This window comes from Cyrtonyx montezumae, unplaced genomic scaffold, assembly GCF_038088225.1.
Source record: "Cyrtonyx montezumae isolate F1298 unplaced genomic scaffold, pur_monq_1.0 scaffold_1, whole genome shotgun sequence".
Classification (NCBI taxonomy): Eukaryota; Metazoa; Chordata; class Aves; order Galliformes; family Odontophoridae; genus Cyrtonyx; species Cyrtonyx montezumae.
This window is the reverse complement of record NW_027071825.1, coordinates 3,473,038-3,486,172: the sequence shown is the minus strand read 5'-3', so window position 1 is coordinate 3,486,172 and position 13,135 is coordinate 3,473,038. Positions and strand designations below refer to the sequence as shown.

The following is a 13,135-nucleotide window of genomic DNA, read 5'->3' as shown; positions in this document are numbered from 1 at the left end:
CCCTCTGCTGTCTATTCCTACATATGGTCAAAATCAACTTACCTTCCGGGTTGCTGACATCAGCAAAATGTGCTCTTGGCAAACTACGGTATCCTCCTAGTAACCCTTTGTTTGGTTGGTGTTGTTACAAGAGTATTCCTCTGACAGCAGCAAACAGCATCTAAACAGTGCCGGCCTCGATGCCTGGATTGTGATGTAGAAGGACATCACCACAGTATCACATTTTAAGCATTAAAACAATCTCTCATGTAGTAAAGTCCATACAATACAGGCAGCAAAAAGGAATAATAAGGATAATTCTGTGCTTCCTGTAAGGAACTGAAATTTGGATGCACAGCAGTTGGAAATTTCAGGGTATCTCTATGCTGACAGTAAATGGTGTGCTCTGGTCATTTTGTGGTGTGACCTTACACGACTGCCACTGCAGACCATGTCTTTTTTTCCTTAAAGTACAGATTAGGACTGTCTCCTCTAAGAACTTAGTCATGCTGCTTCACTGGTAGGTAGTCTGTAGTTTCTGCTTCTGCTCTTAGCTGCTTGGCCATCGGCATCAAACAGAACATCTGCTCTCTCCTCGTGCATGTAGTTTTAAAGAAAATGAAATGAGTGCAGCACATTGAACAGCATGATATCAAAATCATTCCCCCCCATGAGTTAAGTAGCACATCTCTAAGGTACATGTTTACATCGTTGTACTAAGAAACAACATGATTTTATTAAAAATACACAGGAAGTGCCAGAAAGGTTGCTATCGTGTCTTTTCACTTCCTGCGAGGTTGTTTTCCCAGTTTTCCTATTGCTAAAGAGTTCAGAACTTGTAGTAACAGCTGAAAGGATTTCAAAGATAAAAAGTTATATTATTTCCACCAACAGCATTTTCACAAATATTAACGAGGAATTACTGCTTAGCGTGGAAAGAGTGCTCAGGAATGAAGGTGAATAATTTCTGAAGTCTAGAGCGCTTCTTCAAAAGGAAAACAAAACAGCCTCTTGCCTGATCCTGCTCAAGGGCATTAGCTTAATAAAAAGCATGCAAGAGCACAAGCAGCCAGTTACAAGTGCAGAGCAATTTCACACACCAGCTTTCTGCCTGCCTGAAGTTGAAGTCAGCTGCCCCAGCAGGGCCACTACAATACAGAGGCACTCCTCTCAGCTTCAGGTTAGCAACTGCAACTTCAAGACAACTCAAAAAGTTGTTTGTTTGCTGCTCAGGATCTGGTATCCCCCCCCCTCACTCCCCCCTCCCCAGTCTCCTCCTCACACGTCCCCCAGGCCATGCCTGTAGTTACAGAGCAAGCTGACAATCTCTGCCCTTTAGAGTTCAGCATAAAGGGCATTTTCCTAACTCACGTACTGGCAAAAAAAAAAAAAAAAAAAAAAAAAAAAGTGTGAGGAGGAAATGCATTTTAAGTATTTTATTTTTCTTAAATATAATAGAACCTTCTAGATTTTTTTTCCAGAAACAGAAACATTAAAAAAATTATACTTTATTACAAATGGTAAACTCAGAGTGCTAAAAAAAAGCCTCTTATTTACAAACAATACTGGGCAGTACCCAAATAAACAACATAAAAATAACTTACAAAGTCATGAAGTAGTTTATTGACATTAATCAACTTTCATAAAATAAAATAAAAAAGGATATGTACATACACAATTTACTTGAAGGCAGGCAGAACAGTTCTTGTTTGTTTATCAGCCTCCCACAAACCTCCCTCCCACTTTTTTTGTTTGTTTGTTTCTTAAGGAATACTACATAAAGCAATCTACGGTTTCTATTGCGGTTTAACCTTTAATACTGAATGATCATCGAATGTTAGGTCCATGCAGGTCTTGGTCAATGTTAAACGAAGATCTGACGCCTCATCGGAGCGGGAACAGCACTTCTCGGAGCGGTGCTGGCTGCTCCACCAACTCAAGCTGAAGGCTCGCCAGTCTTTCCACACATGCGCCCAGCAGCACGCAGGCAGCACTCAGCCTCTCAGCTTTTACCGTGAGCTTGACGCGTCTGCCGCTTTGGGGTCGTTGTTTAGTTATACCACAACATCACAGTTCCTATTTAAGTCAAGTCTCTTCAAAACGTTTGCAACTGTTGTGTTAGCATTAGCTGGCACCCGCTGTTGACATGGTTCATGACCTTCTGCTTAAGCTGTGCAACCTGTTCTCTGAGCATGTTGGCAGTGGATGCCAGCTCTGAGTTCTGGGCTTTCAAAGTTTTCACTTTTTCTTCCAACCTGGCAATCCTTTCCAACTTCCTTTTCCTGCATTTGGACGCCGCAATTCTGTTTCTCATGCGTTTTCTCTCGGCTTTGATTCTCTCCTGCGACTCCATGTCGATAGGCGACAGGGGAGGGGTTTCACCCGGCATTTCGGGTACAGTCTGAGGCTCTTCTTTCAGAGCCTGGAGCCTGGGATGCTGCACAGGCATCTGGGGGTTTATGTGATGCTGCGGCGCGTAGCCCATGCCGTTGGTGTTGTAGTTGGGTGCGGAGTTGAGCGCGTTGGGGTTGAAGTTGCTGAGGTTGGCGTACACCGGGGGCTCGCTGTGCAAACTCGTGTTGAAGCTGCCGCCGCCGGCCATGGAGGACACAGGTGCCATGCCCCCGGTAACAGGTTGCGCGGCCGAGGTGACGCTGGGCAGCGTGTTCTGGTTGTGCAGTTCCGCCAGCGCTCTCACGAAGCCTTCGGCAAAGCCCTCTTGCTCGTCGGTAACGTTCTTGGGGCAGAGGAACTGCGTCGGGGTCGGCGTGGTGGTGATTAACCCGTTGCTGGACTGGATGATGAGCCGCTCCAGCTCCGGGGAGGCCAGCTTCAGTAGCCCCACGTCGGGGGAGGTGAGGATGTCGGCGTTCTTGTTCCTCAGGTGCGGCTTCAGGCTGCTGGCCGGGTCCGACAGGTTCAGCGTCATGCTTTGCTTCAGCACCTTGGCGTTATTATATCCATAGCCGCCGCTCTCCGGCGGCGCGAAGCTGGCGTTCAGGGCATCCTCGTAGAAAGTAGGCTCCATCTTTGCACTCATAGAACAGAGCCCGCGGAGTGGCGCCGGGAGCCGCGGCAGCGCTGGAGCGTCCCGGCCGCCGCCGCACAGCGCTCCCGGCCGCGCGGATCCTTTACTTCTCTCCGGGCCGCCGCTCCTCCTCCCGGCGCGGGCCGGGCCCGCCGGGCCTCGCTGGGACTTTCCGGGCCGCCTCGCCGCGCTGTGCCGCCGCCGTCGGGCCGGGCCGCTCCTCCCGCCGCGGGTACTCCCGGCTCCGCGCTGCCGCTCGGCCCTGCCCCGCTCCGGCGGCTGAGTCGCGCTGCCGCCCGTCCGCCCGCCCCGCGCTCTGAGCCCGCTCGCGGCGTGCGGCCCTTCACTTATCAGCGACCGGGAGCCCGCTAAAAATAGCCCATGATGTCACCCCGCGGGCTCCCCATTGGCTGCCGCCGCCTCTCCCGGGGGAGGCGGGCCGCTGGCCCGGCCCGGTGCATAGCAGCCGGTCGCCATGGCCACCCCTCCCCTAGAAGCTTCTCAGCGCCGGCGCGGGGCTTTGTGGGATGAGGTAATGCTGGCGGCGGCCCGGGGCATTGTGGGCTGACGTATTGTTTTTGAATATCTGGTTACCGCGTCCCGAGCGCGAGCGGGGTTGGCCGCCGCCGGCGCCTCCTTAACGGCCGCGTACCACCCGCCCGCCGCCGTGCCGGGCTGCAGGCCGCCGCCTCGACCGCCCCCCGCCCCCGCGGTGGTACGGCCCTTAAGGTGGCGCTCCGGGGCGGCCCTCACGTGATTTCCCCTCCTCGCCGCCGCCGCCGCTTCCAGGCAGGGCCGGGGGCAGTTGCTCTTGGGGTGGAGGCGGATCGGCGTCGCCTCCTCCCGTCCCGGGGAGCCCTCGCTACCCTCAGCCGCCGCGGTGAGCGGTGTGTCCGTTCCCAGGGTGACAGAAGGGAGAAAGCTGGCGGGGAGGGGACGGCTTCCCGTTGTAGAGGGGCGTGTTGGTGTTAGTGCGTGAGCGCGGCTTGGCCGCGGGGGGGGAACGGTGGGAGATGGAGGGATCTGGTCGGGGAGTGACGGCTGCGTTGCTCCGGAGCAACGTGGGATGCCTCCAGGCCGCTTCGACTCGCTGCGCAGCTGATGGAGCTGCCCTCGCCTCGCCACGCCGTGCGGCCGGGACGGGAACGCGGGGCAACAAGTGCTCCGGCTGCTGCACGGCTGCTGCTTCGCTGCTGGCTTCCAGCGCTTCGTACGATGCGCCAAGCGGACAAACTTAAGTCTGGGATTGAAAATGCACTTTAAAATTCTCCGTCGCTATTATATTTTTTTTTCTCTAGACGTAATAACAGAATTACCAGTTACGCCATAGGAAGCAACATTGAAACAACCAGAAACAAAACGAGCTGTGCATTAAAAGCGGACGTCTCTGCATTGATAGAAGTTGCTGCTCGTTTTTCGTTGGATCTCCTCCCTGTCCCCCCTGCTGTGCCCACCTCACTTCAGTGTTTTCATTTCCCCCTGCGGCCGGCGCTGCAGTGCCCGTGTGTGCTGAATTACACGGCCAATACAGACGTCCCTGTGGGTTTGCTCTAGCGGTCCGTGGTGTGAAATACAGTGTTTGCCCGTGAACGTGGGGCTCAGTGGGTGCTGCAGGTGTGTGCACTGCCTTCACATAGGCAATGAGCGCCTGTGTACAGGGAATTCAGGCTGCCTCTGTAGCTTCAGCAGCATAAGAAAGTCTCTGAAACTCATCAGCGCAGTGAGTGTTAAAAGCAGTTATCTAGCTCCTTTCTTGTATTTACATACAAGATAAATAGAGGCCAGAGTCTGGCTCCTGGCACAGGAGCTGAGGGACACTGAGCAAAACTGGCAGATGGCAGGTTCAGAATGAAAGAGAGAAATTGCTTCACAGAGCTGTTCGGCCGCGGAACACCTTGGCAAGAGGGTGCTGTGCAGACTGAAGGATTTTAAAGTGATTAGATGAAGTCACAGGAGAGAAATCTCTCGAGGGCTATTGAGTGCCATGAATCTCTGGCTCTGGAAATCCCTAAGCTACAAATGGCTTGTGTCTGGGTGAGCATCCCAGGGCAAAACTTCCACATGCATGCCCTGGTTTTGTGTGCCTTAGGTATCCAGTCTTGGCGACTGCGGGGTGTCTCATCGGGCCTGATGGGGCTGTCCTTGTGTTCCTGCAGTGCTCGTGCTCCCCCTTGAACAGTCTGCTGTGTCAGCATACCATTTTGATGCATGTAAAGGGCTTGCCTATGCAAGGAAGAAATTCTGGATGATGGGAAGACGTGAATTTTAAGCATTTTGCTGTCTGGAGGTGTTTATTCTAAAATTATTTTTAAACTAAAAGGTTTTTATGTGTGTGGTTTTTGTTACATAGGAAGCCAGTGTAAGTCTTTTGCTTCAGTCAGTTTTCTGTATAAACAAACAACCCCGACAAAGGTTGTTCCAATTAACTGTTGACATGTTTAATTTGTCAGAGTGTTGTCCTTTTGTTTCCTCTGCACATCTGTTCTGTCCTAGAAAGCCACGTTCAGTCTGTGTATCAGGAGCACGGTCAGTGCAGCCTTAACCACTCCATCGTGGTATGTGGGCCCTCACAGCCCGCCCCAGTCAGCCCCTGTATTGGTGCAGGATGTTCATTGGCCTCACTGAGTGTTGCACTGGGCTGGAGATATTCACTCTAAGTCATTTTGTTTCTTTTTTCTTGCTTTATCCCCAGCCCATTTTAGTTTTTTACTTCCTTCCTTTACAAAGGTGCAGTTTTAGGACTAGTCATTCCAGTTCGCCAGAGACGTGTTGCTACTGAGGCCCATAGCTATGGGGGACACCCATCAGTCCACTCATTATGATAATTACTACTCACTTAGAGGTTACCTGGTGGAGGCTGCTAATAGACAGCCAACTTGCCCATAAAGGTTATGCGTAGCAGGAGAGCTCTGAAACCCAAGACAAACGCTCTTTGCTGCTCTGAGGGGATTTCAGCGTCCTGATCCTGACAGCGGATGAGTGCCAAGCGAGTGCTTGGCCATGAGCAGGGATCTCAGCTCAGGTCTCAGCACAGTGCTGGGTTCCCACCTGAGTCACTGAGTGCTGCTCAGCAGGAATGGGCCCCGTGCGTGCAGCGACAGTGATCCTCCATGGCTGTCAGCCGAGGGGCTGGGAGCTTGGGGCTGTGCTCTGCTCTATTAAACAGCTATTACTTGAGAGCTTTCCCCTCTTTCCTGATGTCCTTAAGCAAATACTCCTTTAGTAGAACAAAAACACTTACCGACCCATTTATAAACCATGGCCATTTACGTGTCCCAGTAAACTAACTTGTGGGTAGGGACTGGAAATCAACTGCGTATCCCTGCAGCTGTGAGAGCCAGATGCTCTGACCACCACAATGCAGGTTTTGATTTATAAAGTTCTCAATCAATACGAGATTGACTGAGGCAGTCAAATAATCTGAATAATTAAATGGCTTTTCAGAGACAAATTAAAATTTCTTATACATACTACATCCATCTAAATTATGTTTGGTGTCCAGGAACAAATAGGTTGGTTGGCTTGTTTCAGGCCTGGATCACAAGTACGTTTTGCTTATTTCTTGGTCATGTGAAAAAAGTTAGAAATGGTACTGTTTCTCTGTCGGAAACAGTGCTCAGGGAAGGAAAATGCTTGTTTCCACACAGGGTTATTTTGTTTTTGTTTTTGTAAGCTTAGATGTGTTACAACGTTGAAGGAGTTTCTGCCTTATTCTTCTAAATGCTCCTCTTCATTTGTTTGCTTTCTACCCCCATTCGTGCTTTCCAACACAATACCTGCTTTGCCTCTACATGAGCTGAGTAAGACTGAGTATCCATGGGCCTCCTCTGGCAGCTTCCTTTTTTGAGGGAAGAGCTGGAAGAGTCAGAAGGAGCAAGTGTTTCTCTTGTATTGTCCATATCAGAGCATAGTGAAAGAAGCCAGGGGTGAGAGGGCACAGGGACCAGAGTTTCCTTGGGGTAAGTGGAAGTCAAAATAATTCACGGGTGTTCCTCAAGGTGTGTTTTCAGGGCTGGTTCAAATCCACCTTAGCCTGCAGTACAAGAGGTGTGGCAGAGCTGCCACATCGTCCACCCCCGGCTTCCGGCCCCGTGGCCGCTCCTCCTGCTCTTTGCCCTTGCCAGGGCTCACGTGGCCTGGTGGGGATCCAGGAACTGCGTCTGGCTGAGAGCTGAATTTCAAAAGCTGTCTTCAAAGGTCCAAGGGAGAGGTGTGAATACACAGGCTGGAGAAAAAGGGGTCTGTGAGCTTGATGTGTAGAACCCTGAAACCAGATCTGTGAGACGGGACAGAACACTTGGTCCCGAGCTAGCATTTGCCCATGGAAAGGGTTCCTCAGAACTACAAGCACTTGTAAATGAATATCGTGTCCATCTCCTCCACCCTCAATTAGTCATCGCATAACCAAGCTACATGCGCTCAGTCCTTTTCATCTTTCTTCTTGTCAAGCCCTTTAGCCTGTCCCCCTCACCTACTCATCCCACCAATCATTTTAATTAATCTCTGAATTTCTTTGAAACTACTAGTTTGTGGAATGGAGGAAAATGAGTAGGTTACAGAGACAAGATTGTGAATGATGGAGGTGGGGCAAAGTTAGGAGACTTTGCAAGACCTGTTGGGTTACCTCTGGGGCAGGATGGCAATGCTGGATGTAAACAGAGAGAGTATAGAAGTAAGGGAGGAACCACTAAAAACAGTTGTTGTCGTTGCTTTGTTTTATTAAGAATACTGTTGGGGCAGTTCAAACCTTGGATGTTTTACGTGAAGCAAAAAATGAGTGAAGGATTGTCTCCAAAATGGAGAGGACGACATTCTATTGAGTTATTTTATTCCACATTGCTTGCTATTATTTTTTTCCACTCCTTACTAGCTTTATAAAGGGTTCAAGTTGTCACTGCAGTTACTTAGAAATAGATTTTCAAATAATTAATGAAAGTTTTTTTTATTGTTGTTATTTGAACAGCTCTGTGCATTTGCATAATTTTAGATGAAAAACATGGCTGAATAGAAGCTAGCTACATTATTTAGAGACGAAGAGACCCCAGGGTATTGCTCCCCTTGGAATTTTAGGGCGTTACAAATTGAAGCATCACACTGTTAATGCCTCTGTGTTCATTATTTCAATACCACAGCGTATCCAGCGTTCTGAGAAACAGAGGGTTGGGCAAAGTTCCTATCCCGTGGATCTTAACACTTAAACAATCCCCAGCACACAACCAAGGCTGGCAGAAAGGCAGCTGATCCGCGGTGGGAGCCCGAAGAGTGAAGTGAGTTTGAAGGTAAGCAGTCCAGAAGGCACTGGAGGACAAATGGCATATGGGAAGCAGACCACAAAGCTCCGCAGCAGTATGAAAACAAACAATTAACATACAAATAGAAAGCATACTAATGCTGAGTGCTGGGGAGGCAGATGAGCACCTTTGAAAAGATATTTACTGTGTTTGAGGACAAAGATCCCAACAGAAGTGAGTATTGTTTCTGATACAGCCAAGGCATGGTTGCACTGAGAAGTGAAATGAGCTTTCTGGCACTTCAGTGTTTTGATAAACATTTATTAAAGTAAATGGCAACAGTAAAATGCATTGATTTATGTCGCCAGGTGTGACTGAATACTTCAGAAAGACCAGGTTTAACTATTGAGAGCTGTTGGTAAAATAGTATACTTTTGATTAGTGTCTCAAAATGGATACAAAATGCATGACTTTTTAATTAATAAGCAATCTGGCATCTCGTCAAAGTTGACACCTCACTCTGTCTTAGCAGCTGTTGGAACAGTAGGCTTCTGGCAACCTGGGATAAAGCAGTGCTTGCAACAGGGGAAGGAAAGGAAACAAGTCAGCGTGACACCAAAAATGCCTTGTATAGAGCACCACAGAGCATAGGAATTTCCAGTGAGAAATCAAGCTCCCCTTCCTTAAGCTACAGGTTTAGGCTTGCATGGACAGCAAGTTTCTGTTACTGAATATCTCCAGTGGTTGGTGGCTGACAGATGTAAGGACTCCTGTGTGAATTTGAGCTATGTTTTTTGGTTCTGACAATGGTAGCAGTAAACAGAGAAAGCATTCAGCAGGGAAAGTAGGTCCTGCAGGTTGCTCCTTCCCAGGGATTATAGTGGCAGAGCCTGTGGGGAGGTTTATGGAGTGCCTGCTCATGTCATTCAAATGGAAACATTCCCTCTGGATGACAGTCATTTGAGTTGGAATCACAGTGGGAGCAGTTAGGGTTGCCAAACAGCTAAGGCAGGCACTGTAGGGAGGAAAGGGCACATAGGAGGAAAGGTAGGACAATACCTGAAAACACAGCAGAGTTAAAGACTTCAGCTGTGTGGAAGATACTGCTAAACTGCTACTCTTCCTCATCCCATCTGATGAATAATAAACAGCTAGATCTCTGAGCACTGCTGCCATATCACACAGTGACCGTATAGCTGCTCCCCACTGGACCAGACAGCCCTGTTCCCACTTGAAGTGGAAACATCCTGGTCTTGTCCACAGGAGCTTCTCAGGGCTTCTGCAGGAGAAGAACTGGGATACTTGAAACCCTGAAAATTGCACTTATTGCCTCTTTTCTTCAGTAAAAAAATGGTGTGCAGTCACTGACACTGCAGTACCTTCCCTCGTTTCAGAGGGGAGGCGCAGATGGAAAATTCTGTCCAGGTAGTATTGATCCTTACCTGTGTTTGTGTTTTTTACATCAGCTTCAGGAGCACAGCTCACATGTGTGCTAGAGGAAATCCTGCATGAGCAGCAGGCAGTGCATTTGGCAGACACGCTGGTCAGCTCGCAGGACTGTTTACACAGTCTGTTGAGAACATATGAAACATATAAAAAGCCATAATATTTGAATATATTAGAAACAAGCTCATGAGATCAAGGAAAATATTGAGGATAAAAGGACAACAATAAAGCAAAGGCCTGAGGGCTGTGATGGCTGCTAATTGAAATTCAGCTGTTTTTTTGGCTGTTTTTTGTTTCAGGGAACATAACTAGAAAGACATTCCAAAAAGGACTGCGTGGTATTTGGAAGTCTGGGTACCAGCTGTAATGTGCACATACTTGCAGAGACTTCTGTTCTGCTAAGGCTGTGGACTCAGGTGAGTCATGTGAGAGAGGCTGAGCACACATATTGTAAGAGCTTTTGGTACAACGTAGCCTGATTCTATATAAGCATGTTTTGTGCTGATGTTTTCCAGGCATTGCATTCCTTACAGTGAGTATAGGAAAAGATGTGTGGCTGGCAAATCTACAAGCCTGGGCAAAGATGTTCTGGGTGTGGATGCTTACAACCTATTGCCAGGTGCTTCAAATAGGCATTTATGTCAGAGATCTGAGGTCAATTCAGTGATAGCCAACTTCAGCCTTAGATGATTTTATAAATATTAATCAGAGCAGCAGTATATTTCACATTTATGTTCTTGGTCTGCAGGGCACCTACCTAACCCTGTAACATTAGTGGTTGGGAATACACATCCAATTCAAGGCAACCAAAAGAATTTACAAGGTGAAGCAAAAATATGTTCACCTCTTTAATGTTGCCTCACAAGAGAGAAGTAATTTTATTTTCTGTGTGCCAGTAGAGAAAAAACAGAACTGAGTAAACTCAAGTGGGATACAACCACAGCCATCCCTGCTTCTGCCTCCCTGCTGCATGACCTGAAGTCACTTTTGCATTTCTCTGGCTTGGTTTGCTTGCCTGTAAAACGGTCATAACTGAAGTTGTAGTAAAGTGTGAAGATCTATGGGGAAAGAAATGCTATGCAAGTGGCATGAACTACTTTTCTTTCTAAAGTGCAGTAAGGAAATAGGTACAGATAAAGAATGGAATTTGATCTGGAAGAATAGCCAGGATTAATTTATTGGTATAAAATATTTGTTATTGGCCCTGTTTGCTTTTAAGACATCAACCATTGACATTTTTATTGATTCATCAGCCTTGTAATGCAATTTAGAATGTGTAGAGCTTATACTGGCACTGAGATTTATGCCATTTTCACTCTCTGGTCACTTTCTGACATTTTCACCAAATATCTTCCTGCAGCTTGGCTGTAAGGGGTGGGGGGGAAGGCAGAGGAGGGGAAAGGTGTTAATATATATATTTTTTTCCCCCAATGTCAGAGGTTCTGACAATAATTTGAAGTTGTTAATGTCTAAAGTCTGTGTAGGAGAAAGCATTACTTTTCAGTTTCCCAGAAGAGGGAAGCTGGGGACACAATGATCAACACCTTCCCAAAATCACACAGACAGTTTCTCTGAGTACAAAGTCTTGATACTTGGTCCAAAACTTTGACAAGAAGATACCACATGAAACACAGGAAGTCTTCTGCATTTTACACCCCTTGGGGAAGATGGTGAGTGCAACAGCCATTCCCTGCTCTCGTGACAGGGCATTGCTGTGAAGGTGAGGCTTTCAGTCCCCCTGGACACTCCACCCAGCAAATCTGCCCCTGAGCTTTCTTGCATGTTTTTACATATATCTATGTCTTAAATTGCACAGCAACAATTTTTAGGAAAACCAAGGAGCTGATGTAAATCAGCACAATTTACCACATTGTTAGCTCCCCAAGTGCTTTTGGCCTGCACTGCTGACACAAGAGGCAGTCCTGACCTTTTCCTGCTCCCACGCTGTCCCCTCCCTTATGCTGACACAGCCACGAGGTGAAGTGCTCTGGGAAATACAACCAGTTCAAATCTTATCCCAGCAAAAATCATGAATGGTTGAGGAAGGAGAAATTCACTTCTTTTGAGAGTGTCACCAGCACACGCTGGATTAAAGTCCTTGTGGAACCACCATGTTAGTGCAGTTCCCTGGTCTCTGAGCCAGGAGCTTCACTAGTCTGTCCCAGCAGCTCTTGGCTAAAGGAGAGTTGTGCTGCATCTGGAAACTCAATCAAGCTGCTTTCAAAACCTTTCATTCATATGTGGTCGGCAGTTGGTTCTTCGTGCACCTTTGCTACAGGCAGTAGTGCTCCACAAGCCTGTCAACATTGTAGTCAAACAAAGGCTCGTCTCAAGACTTTGTGTTGTGTAAATAAACCTTGTGCCTAGCAGGGTGTCACTGAGTTAATGTAAAGCCTGAAAAGGGGAGGGCGTGGGAGCAGCATGCCACTGTTAACTCTTGTGCACAGGATTGCAACAGGATTGCAACAGCCCGGCCTATCTGAGCTGCTGCACGTACTGTAAACATGTCTTTGCACTTGAATTTGATATGGGTGGTGATAGAGCAATATACCTTCCTGGGAAGTGGTAATGGACAGCAAGCTTTCATGTTAAGGAAATTATATTATAAATAATAGCAGTTGTCTTGCTAGAGTGCTGATTCTGTCTTGTATAGTCAACAGAACAAACAAAGGCAGTATATGTGGCAGCATTCACTAATGGGTTAAAGTCTCAGGGTAAGAAGTGCAGAAAGTCCCATAAGAATCAGTAGTTATGCTTTTGTATCTAGTGGTAAATTTGACTACTTTTTTGCTTCTCACAGATCAGTAACCAGGGGGCAATTGACAGCAATAACCACACTGGTAAAAATACACAACTGTTTTTTTGAACCGAACAGCATTTCGTATGCAAAGCTGTCTATGTACGTGTGCTTTTTGAGGTCTCATGGGAAGTTTTGTGAAGAGTTAGCTGCCTTTTAGAAAGTTTTATCAAGCAGAGCCTTTTCTGATAGTTCCAAAATCCTCTGTTGCTTTTTCTAGGCTTTTTTTTTTTATTTCCTCTCAATAAGGGTGATACGAATGGTAAGAAGAGTTTCAGGAGAGCCTCCTGTTCCCCCACTCCCTTTTCTCCTCCTCCAAACACTAGGAGCTCTCAAAAAATATTTTAGTGTCCTGGAGATTAAAAACAGTGTCTTTAATTTGTATTTGTCTTGCAATAGCTCTGACTTTCACTGCCTCATCCTCCCCTCTGCTGGGAGTACATGTGAGCACTCCTTCTACGTTATTTATGCACTTGCTGTCAGGTTCAATAAGCAATTTCTTAGCAGGGCACCTTCCCACATAAAGATGATGTTCCCAGTTCTTGTCTTAGCTCTTGCTCCCCCCATGAGCAGTGTCTTGTAGCAGAGAGCAGCAGAGCTGAGTATCAGCAGTGTCAGTAACTCCAAGCTGATAAATGGAAGTTAACTCCAGAA

At 47.4% G+C, this 13,135-nt stretch overlaps 2 protein-coding genes across 9 annotated transcripts in view; one reads left to right on the top strand and one right to left on the bottom strand.

Annotated features, from left to right (window-relative positions):
* FGGY (FGGY carbohydrate kinase domain containing) overlaps positions 1-13,135 on the top strand; it is a 276,235-nt gene that overhangs the window by 19,919 nt on the left and 243,181 nt on the right. For 2 of the 8 annotated variants that reach the window (XM_065738156.1, XM_065738165.1), the window contains exons 2-3: positions 8,140-8,286; positions 9,984-10,100. The exons of 1 other annotated variant lie outside the window; for it this stretch is intronic. The gene's annotated coding sequence lies outside the window, so the exon portion shown is untranslated. Of the gene's footprint in view, positions 1-3,405; positions 3,540-8,139; positions 8,287-8,814; positions 8,899-9,955; positions 10,101-13,135 lie in introns of those variants that run through there. 5 more of the 8 variants (XM_065738147.1, XM_065738172.1, XM_065738189.1 and 2 more) reach the window with 5 other exon arrangements.
* Positions 1,401-3,324, bottom strand: JUN (Jun proto-oncogene, AP-1 transcription factor subunit). The gene has a single exon (XM_065738254.1). The coding sequence runs from the start codon at positions 3,017-3,019 to the stop codon at positions 2,075-2,077; it is 945 nt and encodes a 314-aa protein (XP_065594326.1). The 5' UTR covers positions 3,020-3,324; the 3' UTR covers positions 1,401-2,074.

Bases quoted from the DNA above. Each gene is read 5' to 3' on its own strand.
- JUN (XM_065738254.1), bottom strand. From the start codon at position 3,019: ATGAGTGCAAAGATGGAGCCTACTTTCTACGAGGATGCCCTGAACGCC.